This window comes from Erinaceus europaeus, unplaced genomic scaffold (assembly GCF_950295315.1).
Source record: "Erinaceus europaeus unplaced genomic scaffold, mEriEur2.1 scaffold_551, whole genome shotgun sequence".
Classification (NCBI taxonomy): Eukaryota; Metazoa; Chordata; class Mammalia; order Eulipotyphla; family Erinaceidae; genus Erinaceus; species Erinaceus europaeus.
The window spans coordinates 57,535-81,267 of record NW_026647505.1 but is presented as its reverse complement, the minus strand read 5'-3'; the positions used below and the strand labels follow the sequence as shown (position 1 = coordinate 81,267).

The window sequence follows — 23,733 nt, the reverse complement described above, 5'->3', positions numbered from 1 at the left end:
CAGGGCTTGAACTGAAGTCCTTGCACACTGTAATGTGTGCGCTCAACCATGTGTGCCAAACTCACCCCAGTGAGGTTTCTACTGCATGGGGTTCAGTGGTGGCTGCTTTGGGGACATTCAAGGGGCTTGTTGACTGGAGCGGCTTGAGAGGCCAGGCCTGGTGGAGTGAGGGTGGGGCCTGTTTGCTCCTGCCGGTGGGACTCGCACTCTGTGTGTGTCATCAGAGGAGGTGACGCATCTCACATGGCCAGCGAGTCTGAAGTTGTCTCCGAAAACCCCAGTGGATGAGGCCTTCAGATCTCTGTCAGCAGAGCCCATCACTTGGCTCCCCGCGCTTGGACTCTCCGCGTCTGCCAGGCCCCTGTCATCATGGCCACCGCACATTTGGTCTCTTACCCAGGTGCAGAGAGGACTGTAATAATGATCAGAGGGACATCGAGCCCTGTGTCCAGGAAGGACCCCAGCCTGCCTGCCTGCCAGGTGAGTCCTGCCTCTTCAGGCTCCATGAGGAAGCCCAGCCCGAGCCCTCTCCATGGCTGCTGCCAGCGAAAAATAGTTCCATCTGGGCACAATTCCTGTTTACATAACCCAAAGGGGGGAGAACACAACAAAATCAAGAATTTCGCCTGAACTAATCAGCAGCTTAACACCCCAGAGCCATCCATCAGTGTCGAGGGGGAGGGAGCCCTGGGGAGGGTAGCCAGGGGACAGATGGGGACGCCTAGAGAGAGCATGAGGGGACCAGAGAGCAGGCCTGAGGAAGACCTGGAGCCAAGGATAGAGGCACAGGGATGAGGAGGAGGAGGAGGAGAAGGGAGTCCTGGAGAAGGGGAAGGGCTAAGGGCTGGGAAAGGAGTCTCAAAAAAGAAGAGGCAGTTCAAGGGGAGCCCACAGGGCCGTGGTGTGGGGGAGTGGAGCTCCCGGGAGCCAGCCAGCCAGGCAGGTGGACTCTGAGGCCCAGGCAGGGAGGATCAGGCAGCCTGAGGGCCTGGGGCTGGTGGGTGGGGAGAGGAGGGCAGCAGAGAGGGAGAGGGGGCTCCTGGCAGTGGCGGGGGATCAGAAGCAGGAGGCCAGACCCCAGCCCATGGGGATCAGAGCAAGGCCCTTTCCCACGTGGAGGCCTAACCTTGTTCTCCACACCCAGGGCATGGAAGGGATTATGCCAAACACGGGGCCTCCCACCACCCTGCCCAGTCCCTGTCCACTCTTAACCCTTTCCCACCTAGGCCCTAAGCCCAGAGAGCCAGCTAAGGAGCTTGCTGGGGCTGCTGGGGACTGAGATCCAGTGTGGATCACAGGTGCGTGGGGTCCCCTGGGAGATTCGCGGGGAGGACCTTTTGTTTGGATTTCTTTTATTATTTATTTATTTTAAATATTTATTCCCTTTTGTTGCCCTTGTTGTAGTTATTATTGACTTCATTGTTGGCAGATAGGACAGAGAAATGGAGAGAGGAGGGAAAGACAGAGAGGGGGAGAGAAAGACAGACACCTGCAGACCTGCTTCACTGCCTGTGAAGCAACTTCCCTGCAGGTGGGGAGCCGGGGGCTCGAACCGGGATCCTTACCCTGGTCCTTGTGCTTTGAGCCACCTGTGCTTAACCTGCTGTGCTACCGCCTGACTCATTTTTTAAAAATATTTTTTATATTTATTTATTCCCTTTTCTTGCCTTTGTTTTATTGTTATAGTTATTGTTGTTGTTATTGATATTGTCATTGTTGGATAGAACAGAGAGTAATGGAGAGAGGAGGGGAAGACAGGGGTAGAGAAAGACACCTGCAGACCTGCTTCACCGCTTGTGAAGAGACTCCCCTGCAGGTGGGGAGCTGAGGGCTTGAATGAGGATCCTTATGCTGGTCCTTTCGCTTTGGGCCACATGTGCTTAACCTGCTGCGCTACTGCCTGACTCCCTGGACTTCCTTTTTTTTATATTTTATTTATTTTATTTTTGAGAGAGTAAGAAAGACCCAGAGAGAAACTCCGGAGCACTGCTCAGCTTTGGCTTTTGGTGGCATGGGAGATGGAACTTAGGACTTTGGAGCCTTGGGAATAGAGTCTTTTTGCATAACCATTATGCTATCTACCAGTCCCCTTGTATTTGCATTTCTGAGGAGTCTCCTCTCTTCTACTCAGCACCCTTCCACTGCTATCCTGGGTACTGGGTGTGGGGACCTGAGTCCCCTTCCTCTGGTCTGGAGGTCACTGCATCAGATGGGGGGGGGATTGTTGTGGGTGGGGGGTTCTGAGAAAGAGAGAGACAGGCAGGACAGGGCCAGGTACCAAGGCATCTGGGAGAAGCAGACGTCCACCTCACTTCTCTGGGGTGTCGGGAGCTAGGGAGGATCAGTGCTGGTCTGCACCCCCTTTCCCTCCCTGGTCAGGGGGACACTGAATTCTGGGGCCCTAAGGGGACTTGCTGCTTAGGCCCTGGCTCTGAGTCTGGAGCCAGACTGGGAGTATGTCAGGCCTTGGTTGTGCTGGGTGGGGTCACATCCTCCCCATCCCAATTTCCCCCACCCCTAGGGTCCCCACCGCAGTTGCCATGTGCAGACACCCTCTCAACCCCTCCCCACCTGGATGCCAGGTGGCACCGGATGCCCCTCCCAGGGAGTCTGAGGTGCCATCTTGCCTCTTAGCTGAGACTTGCAGGCCCCTTGCTTTGCTCTGCTAAGGCCTGGCTCGGCACTCCTCTCTCGCTGGGTATGCCTAGGGTGTCTGTTCTCGCCTTAGCACTTTGGGCCATAGGTTGTGAGTCTCCCTGTATTACTGGGGGCTTCCACTGGTGACCCTTTATCTGCCTCTTCTGTGAGTTCTCCTCTCCCCTTCCTGCCACCCTACCCATTTACGGTTGTCTCCTCAGTAGCTCTGGTGGGTCCTGTTGTTGTTCAGGAGCTCGGCGGCAGGGCGGGCATGTGCTCTCAGGAGTGAGTGGCTGTGCTGGGGCCCCAGGCCAGTGTGGGCTCTGGGCGGGAGCTCCTGCCAATATCAGCTCCTCTCCATGCAGGAACCCCCACCAGGCTCACTCCCCTTCACTGTAGGGGACACTGCATCCCCCCAAGGAGCCTCAGAAGCAGCCTGGCATAGAAGGCTCAAGGCAGGTAGGATTGGACAGTGGGGGGTGGGCTTCTCGGGTCTGGGGTGCCCCACAGTGCCGGACTGTGGGTGATGGTGGCATCAGGCTCAGCTCATGATGTGGTCTTGTCTTGGAAGGGGCTGACTTGCCCTCTGACACTGAGGTGTTATGTTGACTTCTAGATCTGTGACCCAGCGCCATCCCCCCCTGCACCACACACCCCCCCTTTCTGGAATTTTCTGTCAGCTGTAGGTTAGCCAAGTTACTTTGAAGTCCTAAAAGTCTCTTGAAGAACCTGATGGAGGGCACTTCCTGAGCTGATGGGATGGGGAAGAGGTGGTGATGAGAAGGTGTCCGACCTGGTGGTTTCTGTGAGCAGAAGGGAAAGTAAGCCCCCCCCCCCCCACTGACCCCTACTCCCCACACAGCTCAAGCCAGGCTCCCCCACCCCAGATTTTTATCTGTTTCCAACCACCTTGCTGTCAACTCCTTTACTTAGTCTAAAATTAAGAGCAAGGATCTGAGAGCTTGGGGCACAGTACTTTTGACTGACTTTCAGTGCCTTCATTGTGGTATAGTTTAGATCCCATCCTGCCTGGAGCTTGTAGGAGTTTCTCCTGCTTCCACAAGCTCAGCAGGGGCCAGGACTGAATTTGAAAGGAAGCGGTGAGGAAGAATCAGCAGCAAGAGAAAGGACTTGGAACAGTGACACCACAAACCAGAGGAGTGCAGGCTTGGCCTCTGCCCTGCTCAGGCTTACAGCCTAAAGCCCTAAGGAGAGGTGACTCTGAAAAGGAGCAATTAATTATTAATTAAAAAAAAATTTATGTTTATTTATTTTCCCTTTTATTGCCCTTGTTTTTTATTGTTGTAGTTATTGTTGTTGTTATTGATATCTGTTGGATAGTATGCCAGCACCCCCTGGCTTCTGCTTAACACTATTCTATTTACATAAGCACTGCATTCTATTTACATAACCACTGTTAACAAGCACCACCCTCCCTCCAGGGCATTGGTGGTTCAGTGATAGGATTCTCGCCTGCTCCGCCCCCTCCTTGTCACACTGTGATTTTCACCAGTCACTTTTCTCTCCACCCTCTCTATATCACATCCTGTTTCCACCCTACTTGGAGAGTATAAAAACAGCTGCTCTTCTGATTAAAGACACTTGGAAATTGCTTTCCTGCTCTGGGAGTTCAAGAGTGTATCTCCTGCGAAGTTAGTGCGGCACGAGTTCCTGATCCCTCTCCCACGCAGCAGCCTAGATCGGCTCCAGTTGAGTTCTCTCCAACCCAGAGAGCACTAGCTCGGGAAGAAGCACCCTCAGGCTATCCCGGCAGATATCATCATTGTTGGATTGGACAGAGAGAAATGGAGAGAGGAGGGGAAGACAGAGAGGGGGAGAGAAAGATAGACACCTGCAGACCTGCTTCACCGCCTGTGAAGCGACTCCCCTGCAGGTGGGGAGCCGGGGGCTCAAACCGGGATCCTTATATCCTTATGCCGGTCCTTGCGCTTTGCGCCACATGAACTTAACTCACTGCGCTACCGCCCAACTCCTGGAACAATTAATTTTTCAGTTTATTTATTTATTTTTCACTGGAGTTTCTAACCTGCTCGAATCTCTCTCTCCAAGAGTGAACTCTCTAGGAGTGGACTCCTGTTATATTTTTCTTTTTCTTTCTTTCTTTCTTTCTTTTTTTTTTTTTTTTACCAGAGCACTGCTCAGCTCTGGTATATGGTGGTGGTGCTACAGGGGATTGAACCTGGAACTTCAGAGCCTCAGGCTTGAGAGTCTCTTTGCATAACCATTATGCTATCTACCCCTGCCCAAGTCCTGTCATTTTTCCAGATAGAGAGTGAAAGATGGGCCAGGTGATAGCACACGTTATGATGCACAAGGACCCAGACTCGAGCCCCCAGTCACCATCTGTAGGGGAAAGCTTTGTGAGTGGTGAAGTAGGTCTGCAAGTGTCTCTCTGTCTCTCTCCCTCTCTATCTCTCCATACCCTCTCGATTTCTGCCTGTCTCTATCCAATAAAGATAATAAATTTAAAGGAGAGGGAGAGGACAGTTCCAGTGTTTGGGAAGCTTCTCCTTTGCTTGGTGCTTCCATATGATGTCCAGGGGCTTGAACCCAGGTCCTCCAGTGTGCATTCTAGCAGGTGAGCTATCTCCCTCTACTCCCAAGTAGTTGATTCTGTTTTAGGGAGCAGTAGAGCAGGACTCATGTTTTGGAGCAAAAGGAAGGGGGGTGGGGCAGAGGTGAGCCCAGAGGGCATGAGATAAGCATCTCCTAGGCAGAGCTCACAGGCTGCCTCTGGGAAGGGTTAGGTCTCAGCAGTATTTGCCTCCCTGCACAGGAGACTAAGTCTCTCTGAAGCTACGGTTACCTAGAGTGAAGCTTACTTCCACCTTTTGTTCTTCCTGGACCCAGGCTACCAGTTAGCACCTGGAAAATTCCAGAAGAGAGGAAGGAGAGAAGCAGCCAGAGTCCAGAAGAGATCATTCCCCTCTTGGGAAAGAGACTTTCTGTTTTGCTTGCTGGAGGTGGGGCTGGAGGGTGTCTCTCAATTATATCCTTTCAAATGAGTGTGGGATTGCTTTTTGATGACAGATCTGGAGTGGTATTGCCAAAACCTGAGGTATTTCCATCTAGATCAGTGTTAGGACTCTTCAGAGTGTTTAGCACAGGGGCGACATCACTTTGCATTCCCACCAGCAGTGCACCGGAGTTGCTTTTCCTCAGCATACTTGCCAACACTCCCCCCACAGAATACTACTCAGCTCTGGTTTATGGTGGTGCTGGGGATTGAACCTAGGACCTTGGAGCCTCAGGCAGAGAGTCTGCTCCAACTGCCAACACTTTTTGATATAGACCATCATCATGCACTTAAGGTGGTATCTCACTGTGTTTTGTTTGTATTTCTCTAATAATAATTGATGTGGGACTTTTTTTTTTCATGTATCTGTGGGCCATCTGTAAGGAAGACACTAGTCTTCCTTAGAAAACTGTTCACTGAAGTCTTTTGCCCACTTTTGTATTGCTTTTTTTTTTTTTTTTTTTTAATGTTACTAATTGTATGATTTCTTCCTTTCTCTCTTTCTTATCAGAGCACTGCTCAGCTCTGGCTTCTGGTGGTGCAGGGGATTGAACCTGGGACTTTGGAGCCTTAAGCATGAGTCTTCTTTGGATAACCATTATACTGTCTACCCCTGCCCTCTTTTTTTTTTTTTAACGTACTTTATTTTATTTGCCTCCAGGGTTATCGCTGGGGTTTGGTGATTACACTAGGAATCTACTGCTCCTGTGACCACTTTTTGATTTTTTTTTCTTTCTTTATTTTTTTTAAATAATTTATTTCTTTATTGGGGAATTAATGTTTTACATTCAACAGTAAATACAATAGTTTGTACATGCATAACATTCCCCAGATTCCCATTTAACAATACAACCCCCACTATGTCATTCATCATCCTTCATGGACCTGTATTCTCCTCACCCACCCACCCACCCCAGAGTCTTTTACTTTGGTGCAATACGCCAATTCCATTTCAGGTTCGACTTGTGTTTTCTTTTCTAATCTTGTTTTTCAGTTTCGGCCTGAGAGTGAGATCATTCCATATTCATCCTTCTGTTTCTGACTTATTTCACTCCACATGATTTTTTCAAGGTCCATCCAAGATCGGCTGAAAACGGTGAAGTCACCATTTTTTTACAGCTGAGTAGTATTCCATTGTGTATATATACCACAACTTGCTCAGCCACTCATCTGTTGTTGGACACCTGGGTTGCTTCCAGGTTTTGGCTATTACAAATTGTACCGCCAAGAACATATGTGTACACAGATCTTTTTGGATCGATGTGTTGGGTTCCTTAGGATATATCCCCAGGAGAGGAATTGCAGGGTCATAGGGCAGGTCCATTTCTAGCCTTCTGAGAGTTCTCCAGACTGTTCTCCACAGAGGATGGACCAATTGACATTCCCACCAGCAGAGCAGGAGGGTTCCTTTGACCCCACACCCTCTCCAGCATTTGCTGCTGTTACCTTTTCTGATGTATGACATTCTCACAGGAGTGAAGTGGTATCTCATTGTTGTCTTTATTTGCATTTCTCTGACAATCAGAGACTTGGAGCATTTTTTCATGTATTTCTCGGCCTTTTGGATCTCTTCTGTGGTGAATACTCTGTCCAAGTCCTCCCCCCATTTTTGGATGGGGTTATTTGTTGTCTTGTTGTTGAGTTTGGCAAGCTCTTTATATATGTTGGTTATTAAACTCTTATCTGATGTATGGCATGTAAAGATCTTCTCCCATTCTGTGAGGGGTCTCTTGGTTTGGGTAGTGGTCTCTTTTGCTGTGAAGAAGCTTTTTAATTTGATGTAGTCCCATTGGTTTATACTTGCCTTAGTCTTCCTTGTAACTGGATTCGTTTCATTGAAAATGTCTTTAAAATTTATGCGGAAAAAAGTTCTTCCAATATTTTCCTCTAAGTATCTGATAGTTTGTGGTCTAACATCCAAGTCCTTGATCCACTTGGAATTTACTTTTGTATTTGGTGAAATACAGTGATTCAGTTTCATTCTTCTGCATGTTTCAACCCATTGTTTCCAACACCATTTGTTGAAGAGACTCTGCTTTCCCCATGTAATAGTCTGGGCCCCTTTGTCAAAGATTAGATGTCCATAGGTGTGGGGCCTTTTTTTTTTTCTTTTATAGGACAGAGAGAAATTGAGAGAGGAGAAGGAGGCTGAGAGGGGGAGAGAAAAATAGACACTCGAAGACCTGTTTCACCACTTGTGAAGTGACCTCCTATAGGTGGGGAACCAGGGGATCCTTTCGCTTCGTGCTGTGTGCACTTAACTCGGTGTGCTACCACCTGGCCCCTGATTTCTTTCTATATGTTTTTATATCAATTCCTGTCTGGTATGTTGTGTGTAAATATCTCCCAGCTGCTAGGTTCCCTTTTTATCTTTGTGGAAGTTTTTTTTTTAATACTTCATTTAATTTATTGGCTATAGACAGAAATTGGGAGGAAAGGAGAAGATAGAGAGGGAAAGAGAAAGAGACACAGCTGCAACATTGCTTCACTGCTTGCGAAGTATCAGGGGCTTGAACCCAGGTCCCTCCTCATTGCATCATGTGTGCACACATCTGGGTGTGCCATGCTCCGGCCCCTGGAAGTGTAACAGCTCAGTAATTTACCAAGTTTCATTTGTTTATTCTTGCTTCAGATGCCTCTGCTAGTGAAATCAAGTCTCCTAACACATACCTATCTTTCTTCCTTCCTTTAACTTCCCTTTCCCTTTCCATCTTTCCTTCCTTTTTTTCTGTCTTAGAGACAGAAGAGGCAGAGAGGCAGAGTAAGTACAAGATCACAGCACAGAAGCTTCCTTCAGTGTGGTGGGGGTCAGGGCTCAAACTGGGGTCCAGACCATGCCAAAGCTGGTGCCCCAGTGAGCTGCCTCACCACACTCTCCCTTTATCTCATGAGACAGTGTCCTCTAGTTCTCATTGTCCAGGCTGTCACCTCTCAGCACTTGCAAATGGCCCCACCTCATCAGCCTTATTTAACTGAGGATAAAACCAGGGTACAAAGAGGTGAGGTAACTTGACTGAAGTCACACACACTAGGTGAGGGGAGGAGCTGGGACTCCATGCAGGCCTGGGTCTGTGCCTGGGAGCCTCCAGCCTGACGAGCACTGGACAGGCAGGGATGGACAGAGTGAATGACTGGCTGACACTCATGTCCTCTCCTCCCCTCAGCCGTCTTGAGACGCCAGACCACTGGGTCTCTCTACTCCGGCATGTGCCTGATCCTGTTCATGTTTGTGGCGTGCATACTCCTGTATGAGCACCAGTACCTGGCTCAGGTGTCAGTGCCTTGGATCTGTCCAGCCCCCGAAGTCCTGTCCCCCATACCCTTAGCTAGGAGGGCATGTTCACCATCAATTCCAAAGGCCGGGAATTGCTGACACCTAGGGAAGCAGATGGGGGAGTATGCCACGCTGTACACACTGGCCAAGGTGAATGGGCGTCCAGCCGTCATCCTGCCCAGACATCAATACAGAAACCCTACAGCTTTTACACAGCAGGTAGAGAGAACATGACTGAGGCTGGGAGTACTGCAGTTGCCTTAAAAGCTGCTCCAGAGGGGGGGTCGGCCCAGTGGGTTAAATGCATATGATGCCAAGCGCAAGGACAGGTGTAAGGATCCCGGTTTGAGCCCCCGGCTCCCCACCTGCAGGGGAGGTCACTTCACAAGTAATGAAGCAGGTCTGCAGGTGTCTGTCTTTTTCTTCCCCCCTCTGTCTTCCCCTCCGCTCTCAATATCACTCTGTCCTATCCAACAACAACAACAAGAACAACAAGGGCAATAAAAATGGGAAAAATGGCCTCCAGGAGCAGCAGGCGCACTGAGCCCCAGCGATAACCCTGGAGGCAAAAGAGGGAAAAAAAAACTGCTCAAAAATTGCATGAGGTTACTTCCTCCAAAACTCATTGTTGTCACAAGTCACCCAGGCTCAGGGGCAAGAGTGTCACAGACTGTGTGGCCAGCAGGAATCTCCTGCACCTTATAACTCTCCCCATGGCAGACTGTCTCCCCAGCCCAGGTTACGTGGGTGCTGTGGTCAGTCCTGTTTCACAGAGGAGGAGACTGAAGCCCAGGAAGTAGAATAACAGGCGAGGAGGTGCCAGAGGCCACAGGAGCAGAACCTGTATCTGTACCTACCCGACCGTCTAGCCTGGGGCATGTCCTTGTCCTCAGCATCGCGTGGCCTGCCTGGGCTGTGAGCTGTTGGGGTGTGCCGGGATAGCCTGAGGGTACTTCTTTCCGAGCTAGTGCTCTCTGGGTTGGAGAGAACTCAACTGGAGCCCATCTAGGCTGCTGCATGGGAGAGGGATCAGACACTCTGGAACTCTTGGAGCCGGAAAGCAATTTCCAAGTGTCTTTAATCAGAAGAGCAGCTGTTTTTATACTCTCCAAGTAGGGTGGAAACAGGATGTGATATAGAGAGGGTGGAAAGAAAAGTGACTGGTGAAAATCAGAGTGTGACAAGGAGGGGGCGGAGCAGGCGAGAATCCTATCACTGAACCACCAATGCCCTGGAGGGAGTGCTTTATGTAAATGTAAAGGTGATTTATGTAAATAGATCAAAGCTTTGAATGGGATTAAATCTATCCCTATATAGGCATATGGTTAAGCAGAAGCCAGGGGGAGCTGGCTTACTATCCAACATCTCCCCCTTTCTTTTTAACTATTTGCCATATTATCAGGAGTGTGGGGCACTTTGTGAGGCAGGGAGACTGATAAGAGGCACACCTTTTTGGGGTTCTACTGTCCCTCCTTGCTCAACCTCTCCGTGGAGAGAGAGACTAACAGGATTGACACACCCCTCAGGCTCAAGCCCTTCTAAGCTCAACCATATCCTCAACAATTCCCCAACATCTCCCTCTTACTTAATGGCCATAAATAACTGGGTCAATGTCTGTAAAAGGCTTCATCTCTGTCAGGGGAATAGCAGTGTAGGGGTAAACAGAAACTTGTTGGGAAGAAAGCAGAATGATAGTGTGTAAGTGTTTTCAAAAAGAACTAACACAAGACAGGGAGGGATAAGTAAGAGTAGAAAGAGACAGAGTGAGCTTGATGGGTGGAGGAGTGGGGGCCTGATAAGCCGAGGTGCTAGAGGGGTGATCTGGCATTGCAAAATCTCGAGTTAGCTGGTGGAAAGTTCTATGAACTGCTACAGTCATTCTTCAAGAAGTCCAGCAGTATAAAGGGAGTGTCCAGAAAGTTCTATAGAAGCATCAGTCCAATGTCAACGGCCAGGAAATAAATGCCACACGTCTATATCTTGATGGAGGAGGACAGCCACTGGAACTTTTCTTCTCTGTAGAGAGTGACCTGGAACCGCCAAAACATGATGGGCGAAACAGAAGCAGGAAGAGCAGACACCGATGGTTGAGAGAAAGACAGTAGGAAAGTCTTGTCCTTTGGAGTCTGTGAATCAGGTTCTCCAGATCGTGTCAGGTCACATCATGGGTTTCGGGGGATGGCTGTAATTGTGGGTGATGTCAGAGGTCAGGGGTCCAAGATGGATTTCTGGGGATTCTATATGAGCAGATGCTTCTTCATGCGAAGGCTTGTCATAGCTGTAGTCAATTACTTATGAAAAAACTTTGTAACAAATTAGAAGTTTACTACAATTGATAACTCAATGATTATAATTGGTTTAGGTATCTTTATAATTTCGTGTAAAGGTCATCTTATGTGACCTCATGTAGCAGTCTCTATATAGCAAAAATATCATACCGAAGCTCGAAGACCTTTAAGATTAACATGGGTTAGGGAATGAAAGTCAGCAGGATTAGAGACAGAGGCTAGGAGAATTCCTGTGGAGGCAAGGTGGTCGGCTGCAGCATTCCCTTCAGACAGGGGAACAGGAAGAGGGCTGTGGGAACGTAGGTGCTGAACATACAGTGGTTGGGTTCGAGAACAGAGCATAGAGGCAATTTGAATTAAAAGAGGAGAAAGTGGGTTGTCATCAATTCTTATATAAGATCATGGAAGTAAGTTAACAGTATACACACTGTCAGAAAAAAGGTTGAAGGATTCTGGTACAACTTTTAATGCAAGGAAAACAGCATAAAGTTCTTTGTACTGAGGGGAATTATCAGGAAGTTCAGTAAAGAGAGGTTTGGGGTATCGCTGGTCTGGATAATATATAAGGGCAGCAGCTCCCTTTTTTCCACCATCAGTGAACACTGTAGGAGCAGAGGGGTTGGGATCTCAAGAGAAAAGTTTAGGTACTAGTAGAGGCAACAGAGGTAAAGAAGCTATCAAATTATTAGAGGGAAAATGATTATCTAATTGTCCTGGAAAACCCATTAAACTTATGGCAAAACGAGAATGGTGGCGTATGAGCCATTCTGTATCAGTGAGAGAAAAGGGAAGAATGATTGAATCTGGTTCCCTTCCTAAGACCTGAACCGATCTGTTTCTTCCTTGGCGAACCATAAATGCTAAGGCATCAATCTCGGTAAGGAGTCTTGGAGCTCCGCCTACTGGCGTATGAAGCCATTCGAGAACGCCATGTTTCTGCCACAATGTCCCCACTACCGTGGGGGTGGAGTTAAAGATTAGAAGATTTACTGGAGAGGAGGGGGAGAACCGAACGAGGTGCATGTCCTGGAGAGCCTGGTTAACTTTTTCCAGTGCCAAGGAGGCTTCGGGGGTTAAGATGCGCTTTGAGGAGGGCTGTTTGTTTCCTTTTAACAGATTGAACAGTGGTTGCAGGCAGCTCGTAGGCAGATAAAGATACTGCCTAAGCCAATTCAAATTTCCAAGAAAACTTTGTAAAGAAGCAAGAGTGAGATCAGAAGGAAAAGTAACACAAGGTTTTAAAGGACGAATCTGCGTTAGGGAAATCTCTGAGCCTAAGAAAGATATTGGAGGGATTAGCTGTATCTTCTCAGGAGCTACATTAAGTCCATTTCTCTTTAAGGCAGGGATTAGAAAATCACGTAGGGCGGAGAGATCTGTATCTAATTCTCCCCATATTAACACGTCATCCATATAATGAAAAACCTTAAGGCCCTTATGAATATATGGGAAAAGGGCAGATTTAACAGCCTCTTGACAAATAGTAGGACTATTAGCCATGCCCTGGGGCAGTACTACCCATTCAAATCTATCGGCAGGGCTGGCATTATTAATAGAAGGAACAGAGAAAGCAAAACGTTTACAATCTTGTGGGTGTAAGGGAATAGAGAAAAAACAATCCTGTATATCAATAGCTATGATTGGAATTCCTGTGGGAATCGTGGAAGCAAGAGGCAAACCCCTTTGGGGGGAGCCCCAAACCTGCATGGTTTTATTAACTGCACGAAGATCTTGGAGGAGGCGCCATTTTCCTGAGCGCTTTTTAATCACAAAGACTGGAGTATTCCATGGGCTCCGAGAATGACGAATGTGTCCCAAAGATAACTGCTCTTGGACGAGTTCTTTTAAAATTTCTAGCTTCTCCCTAGGCAAAGGCCACTGTTCCACCCAGACAGGCTCATTAGAAAGCCAATCTAAGTGGGGAGTTCTGTTACGAACAGTGGCAGTTAGTATTGGGGGTGCTGGTTGGGTCTAGCAGTCTCACAGGAGTGAGTGTGGTGTCCTGCAGAGGTGTCTAAGGATATCACTACATCTAAAGATTCCAGCAAGTCTCTTCCCAATAAATTGGTGCTTATATCAGCTATTTTTTTAATTTATTTTTTATTTTTTATTTAGAAAGGATTAATTAACAAAACCATAGGGTAGGAGGGGTACAACTCCACACAATTCACACCGCCCAATCTCCATATTCCACCCCCTCCCCAGTAGCTTTCCCATTCTCTATCCCTCTGGGAGCATGGACCCAGGGTCATTGTGGGTTGCAGAAGGTAGAAGGTCTGGCTTCTGTAATTGCTTCCCCACTGAACATGGGCGTTGACTGGTCGGTCCATACTCCCAGTCTGCCTCTCTCTTTCCCTAGTAGGGTGTGCCTCTGGGGAAGCTGAGCTCCAGGACATATTGGTGGGGTCTTCAGTCCAAGGAAGTCTGGCCGGCATCCTGATGACACCTGGAACCTGGTGACTGAAAAGAGAGTTAACATACAAAGCCAAACAAATTGTTGAGCAATCATGGACCCAAAGCTTGCAAAAGTGGAGAGGAAGTGTTAGGGAGGGTACTCACTGCAAACTTTAGTGTACTTCTGCTTTCTTACTTTGGTGCCATACTCCAAACTCAGTCAATTTCTGCTTTGCGTTTCTACTTCTTTTTTTTTTTTTTTACATGCCTAACATTCCCCAGATTCCCATTTAACAATACAACCCCCACTATTTCATTCATCATTTTTCATGGACCTGTATTCTCCCCACCCACCTACCCACCCCAGAGTCTTTTACTTTGGTGTAATACTTCAATTCCATTTCAGGTTCGACTTGTGTTTTCTTTTCTAATCTTGTTTTTCAACTTCGGCCTGAGAGTGAGATCATCCCATATTCATCCTTCTGTTTCTGACTTATTTCACTCAACATGATTTTTTCAAGGTCCATCCAAGATCGGCTGAAAACAGTGAAGTCACCATTTTTTACAGCTGAGTAGTATTCCATTGTGTATATATACCACCACTTGCTCAGCCACTCATCTGTTGTTGGACACCTGGGTTGCTTCCAGGTTTTGGCTATTACAAATTGTGCTGCCAAGAACATATGTGTACACAGATCTTTTTGGATGGATGTGTTGGGTTCCTTAGGATATATCCCCAGGAGGGGAATTGCAGGGTCATAGGGTAGGTCCATTTCTAGCCTTCTGAGAGTTCTCCAGACTGTTCTCCACAGAGGTTGGACCAATTGACATTCCCACCAGCAGTGTAGGGAGGGTTCCTTTGACCCCACACCCTCTCTAGCATTTGCTGCTGTTACCTTTTCTGATGTATGACATTCTCACAGGAGTGAAGTGATATCTCATTGTTGTCTTGATTTGCATTTCTCTGACAATCAGAGACTTGGAGCATTTTTTCATGTGTTTCTCGACCTTTTGGATCTCTTCTGTGGTGAATATTCTGTCCAAGTCCTCCCCCCATTTTTGGATGGGGTTATTTGTTGTCTTGTTGTTGAGTTTGGCAAGCTCTTTATATATGTTGGTTATTAAACTCTTATCTGATGTATGGCATGTAAAGATCTTCTCCCATTCTGTGAGGGGTCTCTTGATTTGGGTAGTGGTTTCTTTTGCTGTGAAGAAGCTTTTTAATTTGATGTAGTCCCATAGGTTTATACTTGCCTTAGTCTTCCTTGTAATTGGATTTGTTTCATTGAAAATGTCTTTAAAATTTATGCGGAAAAAAGTTCTTCCAATATTTTCCTCTAAGTATCTGATAGTTTGTGGTCTAACATCCAAGTCCTTGATCCACTTGGAATTTACTTTTGTATTTGGTGAAATACAGTGATTCAGTTTCATTCTTCTGCATGTTTCAACCCATTGTTTCCAACACCATTTGTTGAAGAGACTCTGCTTTCCCCATATAATAGTCTGGGCCCCTTTGTCAAAGATTAGATGTCCATAGGTGTGGGGCCTCATTTCTGGGCTCTCAATTCTATTCCACTGGTCAGTGTGTCTGTTCATGTTCCAGTACCAAGCAGTTTTGATGACAATGGCCCTATAATACAGTTTGAGATCTGGCAGTGTGATGCCTCCGGTTCTGTTCTTTTTTCTCAAGATTGTTTTGGCAATTCTAGGTCTTTTCTGGTTCCAGATAAACATTTCTAGCATTTGTTCTATTCTCCTAAAAAATGTGCTTGGGATCTTGATGGGGATAGCATTAAATTTGTAGATGGCTCTGGGTAATATATTCATTTTGATGATGTTAATTCTTCCAACCCATGAACATGGAATATCTTTCCACTTCTTTGTGTCTTTTTCAATTTCTTTGAGTAGTGACTCATAATTTTCAGTATACAAGTCTTTCACTTCTTTGGTTAGGTTTATTCCTAGATATTTTATTGTTTTTGTTGCTATAGAAAAAGGAACTGATTTCTGGATTTCAATTTCTTCTAACTTATTGTTTGCATAGAGGAATGCCACTGACTTTTGAATGTTAATTTTATAGCCTGACACCTTACTGTATTGCCTGATGATTTCAAAAAGCTTCTTGCTGGATTCCTTAGGTTTTTCCATGTATACTATCATGTCATCTGCAAATAAGGAGAGTTTGACTTCTTCTCTTCCAATCTGTATGCCTTGAATTCCTTGCTCCTGCCTGATTGCTATGGCAAGAACTTCCAACACTATGTTGAATAGTAATGGTGATAGTGGGCAGCCCTGTCTAGTACCTGATCTGAGGGGAAATGCTTCCAGTTTTTCACCATTGAGTATGATGTTGGCTGTAGGTTTGCTATATATAGACTCCACTATCTTCAGGAATTTTCCATCTATTCCTATTTTTTGTAGTGTTTTGATCATAAAGGGATGTTGTATTTTGTCAAAGGCTTTCTCTGCATCTATTGATATGACCATGTGGTTTTTGGTCTTGCTTTTGTTGATGTGGTGGATCACATTGATTGATTTACGTATATTAAACCAACCTTGCATACCTGGGATAAACCCCACTTGGTCATGATGAACAATTTTTTTGATATACTGCTGTATCCGGTTGGCTAGAATTTTGTTCAATATTTTCGCATCTATGTTCATCAGAGATATTGGTCTGTAGTTTTCTTTTTTGGTTGTGTCCCTGTCTGCTTTTGGTATCAGGGTGATGTTGGCTTCATAGAAGGTGGCAGGGAGTATTCCAGTGTCTTCAATCTTCTGGAAGACTTTTAAAAGTAGAGGTATTAGTTCTTCTTTGAAAGTTTTGTAGAATTCATTTGTAAAACCATCTGGTCCAGGACTTTTATTTTTGGGAAGATTTTTGATAACTGTTTCAATTTCATTAGCTGTGATGGGCCTGTTCATGTTATCCACTTCCTCTTTACTTAGTTTTGGAAGTTGGTAGGTATCTAGGAAATCATTCATTTCTTCCAGGTTCTCTAGCTTGGTGGCATATAGTTGTTCATAGAAGCCTCACATGATATGTTGAATTTCTGTAGTGTCTGTTGTGATATCTCCTCTTTCATTTACTATCCGATTTATTTGGGTCTTCTCCCTTTTTTGTTTTGTGAGTCTGGCTAAAGGTTTGTCGATTTTGTTTACTCTTTCGAAGAACCAACATTTACTTTCATTGATCTTTTGTATGGTTTTCCTATTCTCAATGTTATTTATTTCTGCCCTAACTTTAGTAATTTCTGTCCTTCTGGTTGCTTTAGGATTCCTTTGTTGTTCTTCTTCTAGGTCTTTAAGATGTGCAATCAGGCTGTTTATTTGTGCCTTTTCTTGTTTCCTAATGTGTGCTTGTATAGCTATGAACTTCCCTCTTAGGACTGCTTTAGCTGTGTCCCAAATATTTTGATAGCTTGTGTCTTCATTTTCATTGAACTCTTGAAACATTTTGATTTCTTCCTTGATTTCCTCTTTGACCCAGAAGTTGTTAAGAAGTGTACTGTTGAGCTTCCACATTTTGGCACTGTTACTAATCTTTTGTTGATTGTTAAGTGTTAGTTTAATTCCACTGTGGTCTGAGAAGATGCTTGGGATGATTTCAGTGCTCTTGAATTGGCTGATGCTGTCTTTGTGGCCTAACATATGGTCTATCCTTGAGAATGATCCATGTGGATTTGAGTAAAATGTGTATTCCAGTTTCTTGGGATGAATGACTCTGAAAATGTCCAATAGTTCTAGTTTATCTATCTCTTCATTTAGCTCCCTTATGTCTTTACTGATTTTCTGCCTGGATGATCTGTCAAGTTGAGATAGTGGGGTGTTGAAGTCCCCTACTATGATTGTGTTACTGTTAATATATTGCTGTAGCTCTTTCAGTAGAAGTTTGATGTATTTAGATGGCTTCTCATTGGATGCATAGATATTAATAATTGTTAAGTCCTCTTGATTGACTGATCCTCTGAGCATTAAGTAGTGTCCATTCCTATCTTTTTTAATCTTATCTATTTTAAAGTCTATCATGTCAGATATGAGAATAGCTGTTCCTGCCCTTTTTTGTGGGCCATTAGCTTGAATGATAGTTTTCCATCCTTTCACTTTAAGTCTGTGTTTGTCTTGTTGCGTTAGGTGAGTTTCCTGTAGACAACATATTGTTGGGTTGTGTTTTCTGATCCATTTTCCTACTCTGTGTCTTTTAATAGATGAATTCAGGCCATTGACATTTATTGATATAAAAGATTGAAGATATTTTAACGCCATTCTTGTAGAGTTTTAGAGTGTTTTGATATATGTCCTATTTGTGGTGGTCTGGTTGTTTATAGGAGACCTTTCAGAACTTCTTTCAGGGCAGGCTTGGTGATGGTTGCTTCCTTCAACTGTTGCTTGTCTGAGAAGGTTTTGATGCTTCCATCTAGTCTGAATGACAATCTAGCAGGATATAGTATTCTTGGCTGAAAGCCTTTCTCATTGAGCACTCGATAGATATCTTGCCATTCTCTTCTGGCCTGTAGTGTTTGTATGGAGAAGTCTGCTGCTAATCTTATGGGTTTTCCTTTGTAGGTGACTCTTTGTTTTTCTCTTGCAGCCTTGAGGATCCTTTCTTTATCCTTATTCCTTTCCAATCTAAGTATGACATGTCTTGGTGTCTTTAGGTCTGGGTTAATTCTGTTTGGGACCCTCTGGGCTTCTTGAATCTTTATGTCTTTGGTGTTGTCTAGACTAGAGAAATTTTCAGCTATTATGGCCTGGAGAACGCTTTCTTCCTCTCCTTCTCTTTCTTCCTCTGGTAAGCCAAAAATGCGTATATTGTTTCTTTTGAAGTCATCCCATAGGACTCTGTTGTTGTTTTCAGCATCTCTTAATCTCTTTTTGAGATCTCTTACTTCTTTTTTTGTTGTCTCTAATTCATCCTCAGTCTTGCTAATTCTGTCTTCAGCCTCATTGATTCTATTCTCTCTGCCCTCTACTGCTTTCTGGAGTTCATCTATTTTGTTGCCCTGCTCTGATACTGTTTTAGCTTGTTCAGCTAGTTGCCTTCTTAGCTCAGCGATTTCAGCTTTCAGCTCTCTAATAACCATGAGATAATTAGAATTTTCTTCCATATTCTCATTTGTTGTTCCTGCATTTCTGATTACAATTTTTTCAAATTCTTTACTCACTCCTATTATTATTTCCTTAGCTAATGTTTGGATGTTGAACTCGTTGTTTTGTGCTTCACCCTCTGGAGGACTTTTAGCTGGACTCTTGTCCTGGTTCGAGTCTCCAATATTTTTTCTTGTTGTTTTAACCATTTTATATATGTTAACAGTTTTTTCAATCCCTGAGTTGGAGCTCAGTGGTGTAAAAGCCTTTTTTTTCCCTGTAGGCTATGGGAGCCTGAGGGCTTTTAAACTATCAATAGGCTTTTTAGCTTAATCACTGACTCCTGACCCAGAGATAAAGCAGGGTGTGGCAGAGATAATCCAGTGGTTATGCAAAGAGACTTTCACAGCCCCTCAGCTATGCCACTGAGGTATCCGTCTTCTCCTGAGTTTCCCGGTTAGATCTCTGTCCCCTGGTTTCCCTCCCTGTTGCTGCTCCAGATTCTGAGGGTAGTAGCAATGGAGACTCAGAGTTGCACTTGGTGAGTCTCTGTGGAGTCCTTTCTTCCCTTCAGCTGTCCCCTTGTTGGTGGAGCAGACTGGAGGTGGTGTCTCCACTGACAAACTGTCGAACTGTTAGCAGTCACTTAATCTCTCCTTAGGCCCCTCTCTCCTCTCTGTCACCAGCCACGTTTGTTTGTACTCACGGGTGATTTACTGGGTTTCTGTGGTCATTCTAGTCCTGTCTTGTTTCGGTCTGGGTGGTCTCCTTTGGTATTCCTAGTTGATCCGGGAGAGGAGAGGAGAGGAGAGGAGAGGAGAGGAGAGGAGAGGAGAGGAGAGGAGAGGAGAGAAAGCGATCTGCTGCTCGTAGCTCCACCTCCGGAAGTCTAATTATATCAGCTATTAAAGGCTGAAAGCGTCCGGTAGTCCCTTCTGGATCTTCCCACACAAGGGAATCTCGTGTGCGGAATGCCTGAGTCAATCCTCCAACACCATGTAAGTGTGGTCCTGGGAGGAGTTCCCAACTCTGGGGAACCTCTGCTTGTCTTAATATTGTCTTATCTTCTCCCATGTCAATCAAACACTTAAAAGGAATATTACCAATCTTTACTGTCATAGTTGGGTGACCCCTTTCTAAAACAGGGGTGGTCCATAAAATCTCAGGCTCCGAATTCGAGCTGTTCTCTTGCTCTAGCCGGTTATTTCTATGCTGGAAGTTCCCATATACCACGGGTTCCTCCTTCTGCTCACCCTCTGTTATTGTTACTTGGCGTGGTGGGTGTAGCGATGGATTGGGTCCCAAGCTGGCCTTCTGTTTGTGGAAGAAGGGTACAGCACCAAGTGGGCGACCTGCTTCCTTCCCTCTTGGGGCGGGGCTAAGGGAAGCCCCACACCTAGTTTAAATCCCTGTTTACATTTGGCAGAGGCATGCGTTCCTATGGAACCTTGACCAACAATCTCTCCTCCAGTGAAATCCTTTCTGGCATCTGGGACAAGGCATTCGTGGTCTCTGATTCCCTGTCTGGAAGTGGGGTTGCCCTGACTGGAGGCGGGGTCGCAGTCTATTTTCTGGATATTGGTTACGCCAATGCCCTTGGCAACCGCACTGAAAGCAAGCCCCTTTTTGCTTATGTAAGGTAGCTGCATAGGCCTGTAACATAGGTCCTTGAAAAGAGCTTTATCTGAGATCCCGTGTAGCTATAATCCAAGTATCTAGGTGTTCGTTTTTAAGAGTGATACAGGCCTGTCGAAAATGCGGAAGCATTCCATCCCAGACTATGGATCGCAGGAGGAGAAAACGAGCGTTAGGATTATAAATCTTCCTTTCCAAACTCGACTGGACCCTGGCAATGAATTTAGCGAGGGATTCATCAGGTTCTTGTTGAAGGGAGAGAATGGGGGCTGAGGCCGCTCCCATAGGTGGTGTTAATCGCTCCCATGCTTTTAATGCACACAGGCGTACCTGATCAAAATACCCCGGTGGAAACTTGGCTTCCGCCTGTTGAATCCCTGTTTCTAATTGGCCTGTTCCAAACAATGCATCGAAATTCCCCTCTGGCTGATTTTGAATATTTTTCCGCGATTGTTGTAAACATTCGTCGCGAAAGAATGCCTCCCATTGCAGGAAGAGGGGGCCTGGGAGCGTAGCGCGAGTTACATCCCTCCAATCTTGGGGGGTATTAAAGTTCTGAAGCAGGCCTTGTAAAATGGACCTGGTGCATGGGGCATGAACACCGTCATCCTTGATAGCCTGGCATAGTTCCTTCAGGTTTGTGGCAGAATATGGATACCAGGCCTGAGGTTTTTGTCTGTTGGGGGCAACATTGACCGGAAATGTGTGGACTTGCTCTGATAAGTGTGTAGCGGTAGGAGGAGTCACCGAAGTGGAAGCTTCTGGACAAGTGGCTGAAGAAGTGGTTTTGGAGGCTACAGGAGAATTCGGACATGTGTCTGTCAAAACGGGGGTGGGCGAAGAAGCACCCGTGGAGGCAGCAGGAGGTTCCGGTCATGTGTCTGCCAAAATGGGGGTGGCCGAAGAAGTGGCTGTGGAGTCCAATGGAGAATTCGGACACGTGTCTGCCAAAATAGGGGCCTCAGGGCAAGATGCCAAAATAGGGGCCTCAGGGCAAGATGCAGAGGAATTAGGGTGGGTCAAGATCACGACAGGCCTTTGCTTCTTCTTGTTTTTAAGGTGCTGGTTAAGTTCTATGATCACTTCCTTTATCTCTTGGACCTCAGCCTCTAGGTCCTTAAGCCTTTTGAGAGGTTGCCCTATATATCCTGTTCTGTTTGGTTAGATCAAGTGAGGGCAGTTTCTGTGAGTTAAATATTGACCGATTTTTTTTTTTTAAAGTATATCTAGGGCCTAGCCCCATACCCACCACCACTTATGCAGTTTTGGTTAAGTCTTTATTTGAGAGTGAGAGAAAAGATGGGGAGAGAGAGAGAGAGAGGGAGAGAGAGGGAGAGAGAGAGAGAGAAAAAAAAACACAGTACCACATCATAGACCATACGTCGAGCTCCATAAGGGTCTCAAGGCCCCAGCCCAGGCCCTCCCACATAGTAAGGAGTATGCTCTGTCAGGTAACATCTGCCGGCCCCTATACTGACAAGGGAGCTGGGAGTCAGAGAGCTGAGGAAACCTGACAAAGGTCACACAGTGGGTCTGTGCCATGTTGCCCACCAGGCATGGGAGTGAACACAGTGAGTGACTGACAGTCATGTCCTCTGTCCTCTTCACAGCTATCTCAAGGTGTTGGGTCACCTGTCCTTCCTTCTCCATCGTCTGCTTCCTCCTCACCATCTTCTTGGCATCCATCCTCTTCTACAGTTACCAGCGTCTGGCTCAGGTACCCACGTCCTTGCTCTACCCAGCCCCTGTGGTCCTGTCGCCCAATGACTTGGCCCAGGATGGCATGTTCACCATCAACTCCATAGGCCGCCTCGGGAACCAGATGGGGGAGTACGCCACGCTGTACGCACTGGCCAAGATGAATGGGCGCCCAGCCTTCATCCCGCCCCAGATGCATGACTGGCTAGCCCCCCTCTTCAGAATCAGCCTCCCCATCCTGCACGGCACCACAGCCAGCCTATTCCCATGGAGCAACTATAAACTGAACGACTGGATGGAGGAGCAGTACCGCCACATCCCAGGGCAGTATGTGCGCCTGACGGGCTACCCCTGCTCCTGGACCTTCTACCACCACCTGCGCCAGGAGATCCTGCATGAGTTCACTCTGCACGACCACTTGAGGGAGGAGGCCCAGAGGCTGCTGCGAGGCCTGATGGTGAACGGGAGCCAGCCCAGCACCTTTGTGGGGGTGCATGTGCGCAGGGGGGACTATGTCTACCTCATGCCCAAAGTCTGGAGGGGCGTGGTGGCTGACAGGGGCTACCTGCAGCAGGCCCTGGCCTGGTTCCGCACCCACCACAGCTCCCCTCTGTTCGTGGTGACCAGCAATGACATGGCCTGGTGCCGAGACAACATTGATGCCTCCCGTGGGGATGTGGTGTTTGCTGGCAATGGCCTGGAGGGCTCTCCCAGCAAGGACTTTGCGCTGCTCATGCAGTGTAACCACACCATCATGACCGTTGGGACTTTTGGGGTCTGGGCAGGCTACCTCACAGGGGGACAGACCATCTACCTGGCCAATTACACCCTCCCAGACTCCCCTTTCCTCTCCATCTTTAAGCCTGAGGCTACCTTCCTGCCAGAGTGGATTGGGATCCCGGCAGACCTGTCCCCACTCCTCAAGCACTGATAACTTTTCTCTGTCCCCCGTTGAGCCCCACCTCCACCCCCAGGGCACCAGGAGTGCATGGTGATGTGCCTCTGGACCATTTCTTGGTATTTTAGAATGCTTTAGGCTGCAAGTAACACATATCCCAACTCTGCTCTTTAAAAAACACATTTTTGTGTATCCAACAACAACCGGATGTGACACATGGCCAGGATTGTGGCTTCAACTACGGAGACCATCACCAGCGACCTCTACCCCATCGTCTCCTGACTCGCTTTCCTCACAGTCCTTGGAGGGCTGCCAAATAATTTGGTGGCACACTCAAGACAACCTCTCCAGGAAGCAGAAAGAAGTTCTTTTCTTGATTTTTTTAAAAATCTAACTATATTGATTTACTATAGGTTTGTAAGACTATAAAATTTGGAACATTTGGCTTCACACCTCTGTGTGTAATCCTCACCCCACCTGCCACCGACTTGCCCAGGCTGCCGTGCTCTAAATGCTGTTACCAGCTCCTTCCTCTCATGGGTTCCTTTTGAGGCACAAGGAAAATTTTTTTTTAATTTTTTTTTCTTTCAGGCTGATCCCTGGGGCTTGGTCCCCTGCACTACAAATCCACTGCTCCTGGAGGCCATTTGTTTCCATTTTTGTTGCCCTTGTTGTTGTTGCTGCTGGATAGGACAGAAAAATCGAGGGGAAAGACATAGAAGAAATAGAAGGGGAAGACAGAGAGGAGGAGAGAAAGACACCCGCAGACCCGCTTTACCATCTG

The 23,733-nt window shown here is 46.6% G+C and overlaps 1 protein-coding gene across 2 annotated transcripts; it reads left to right on the top strand.

Moving 5' to 3' along the window:
* The first annotated feature begins 292 nt into the window (after nt 1–292).
* On the top strand, nt 293–23,397 carry LOC103125188 (galactoside alpha-(1,2)-fucosyltransferase 2-like). Of its 2 annotated transcripts, XM_060184088.1 has the most exons (3): nt 293–480; nt 3,003–3,096; nt 21,964–23,397. In XM_060184088.1, the coding sequence occupies exons 1-3, from the start codon at nt 370–372 to the stop codon at nt 22,980–22,982; spliced, it is 1,224 nt and encodes a 407-aa protein (XP_060040071.1). In that variant the 5' UTR covers nt 293–369; the 3' UTR covers nt 22,983–23,397. The 2 variants fall into 2 exon arrangements, with proteins under 2 accessions (XP_060040071.1, XP_060040073.1); XM_060184090.1 differs by lacking the exon at nt 3,003–3,096.
* Nucleotides 23,398–23,733: the final 336 nt, after the last annotated feature.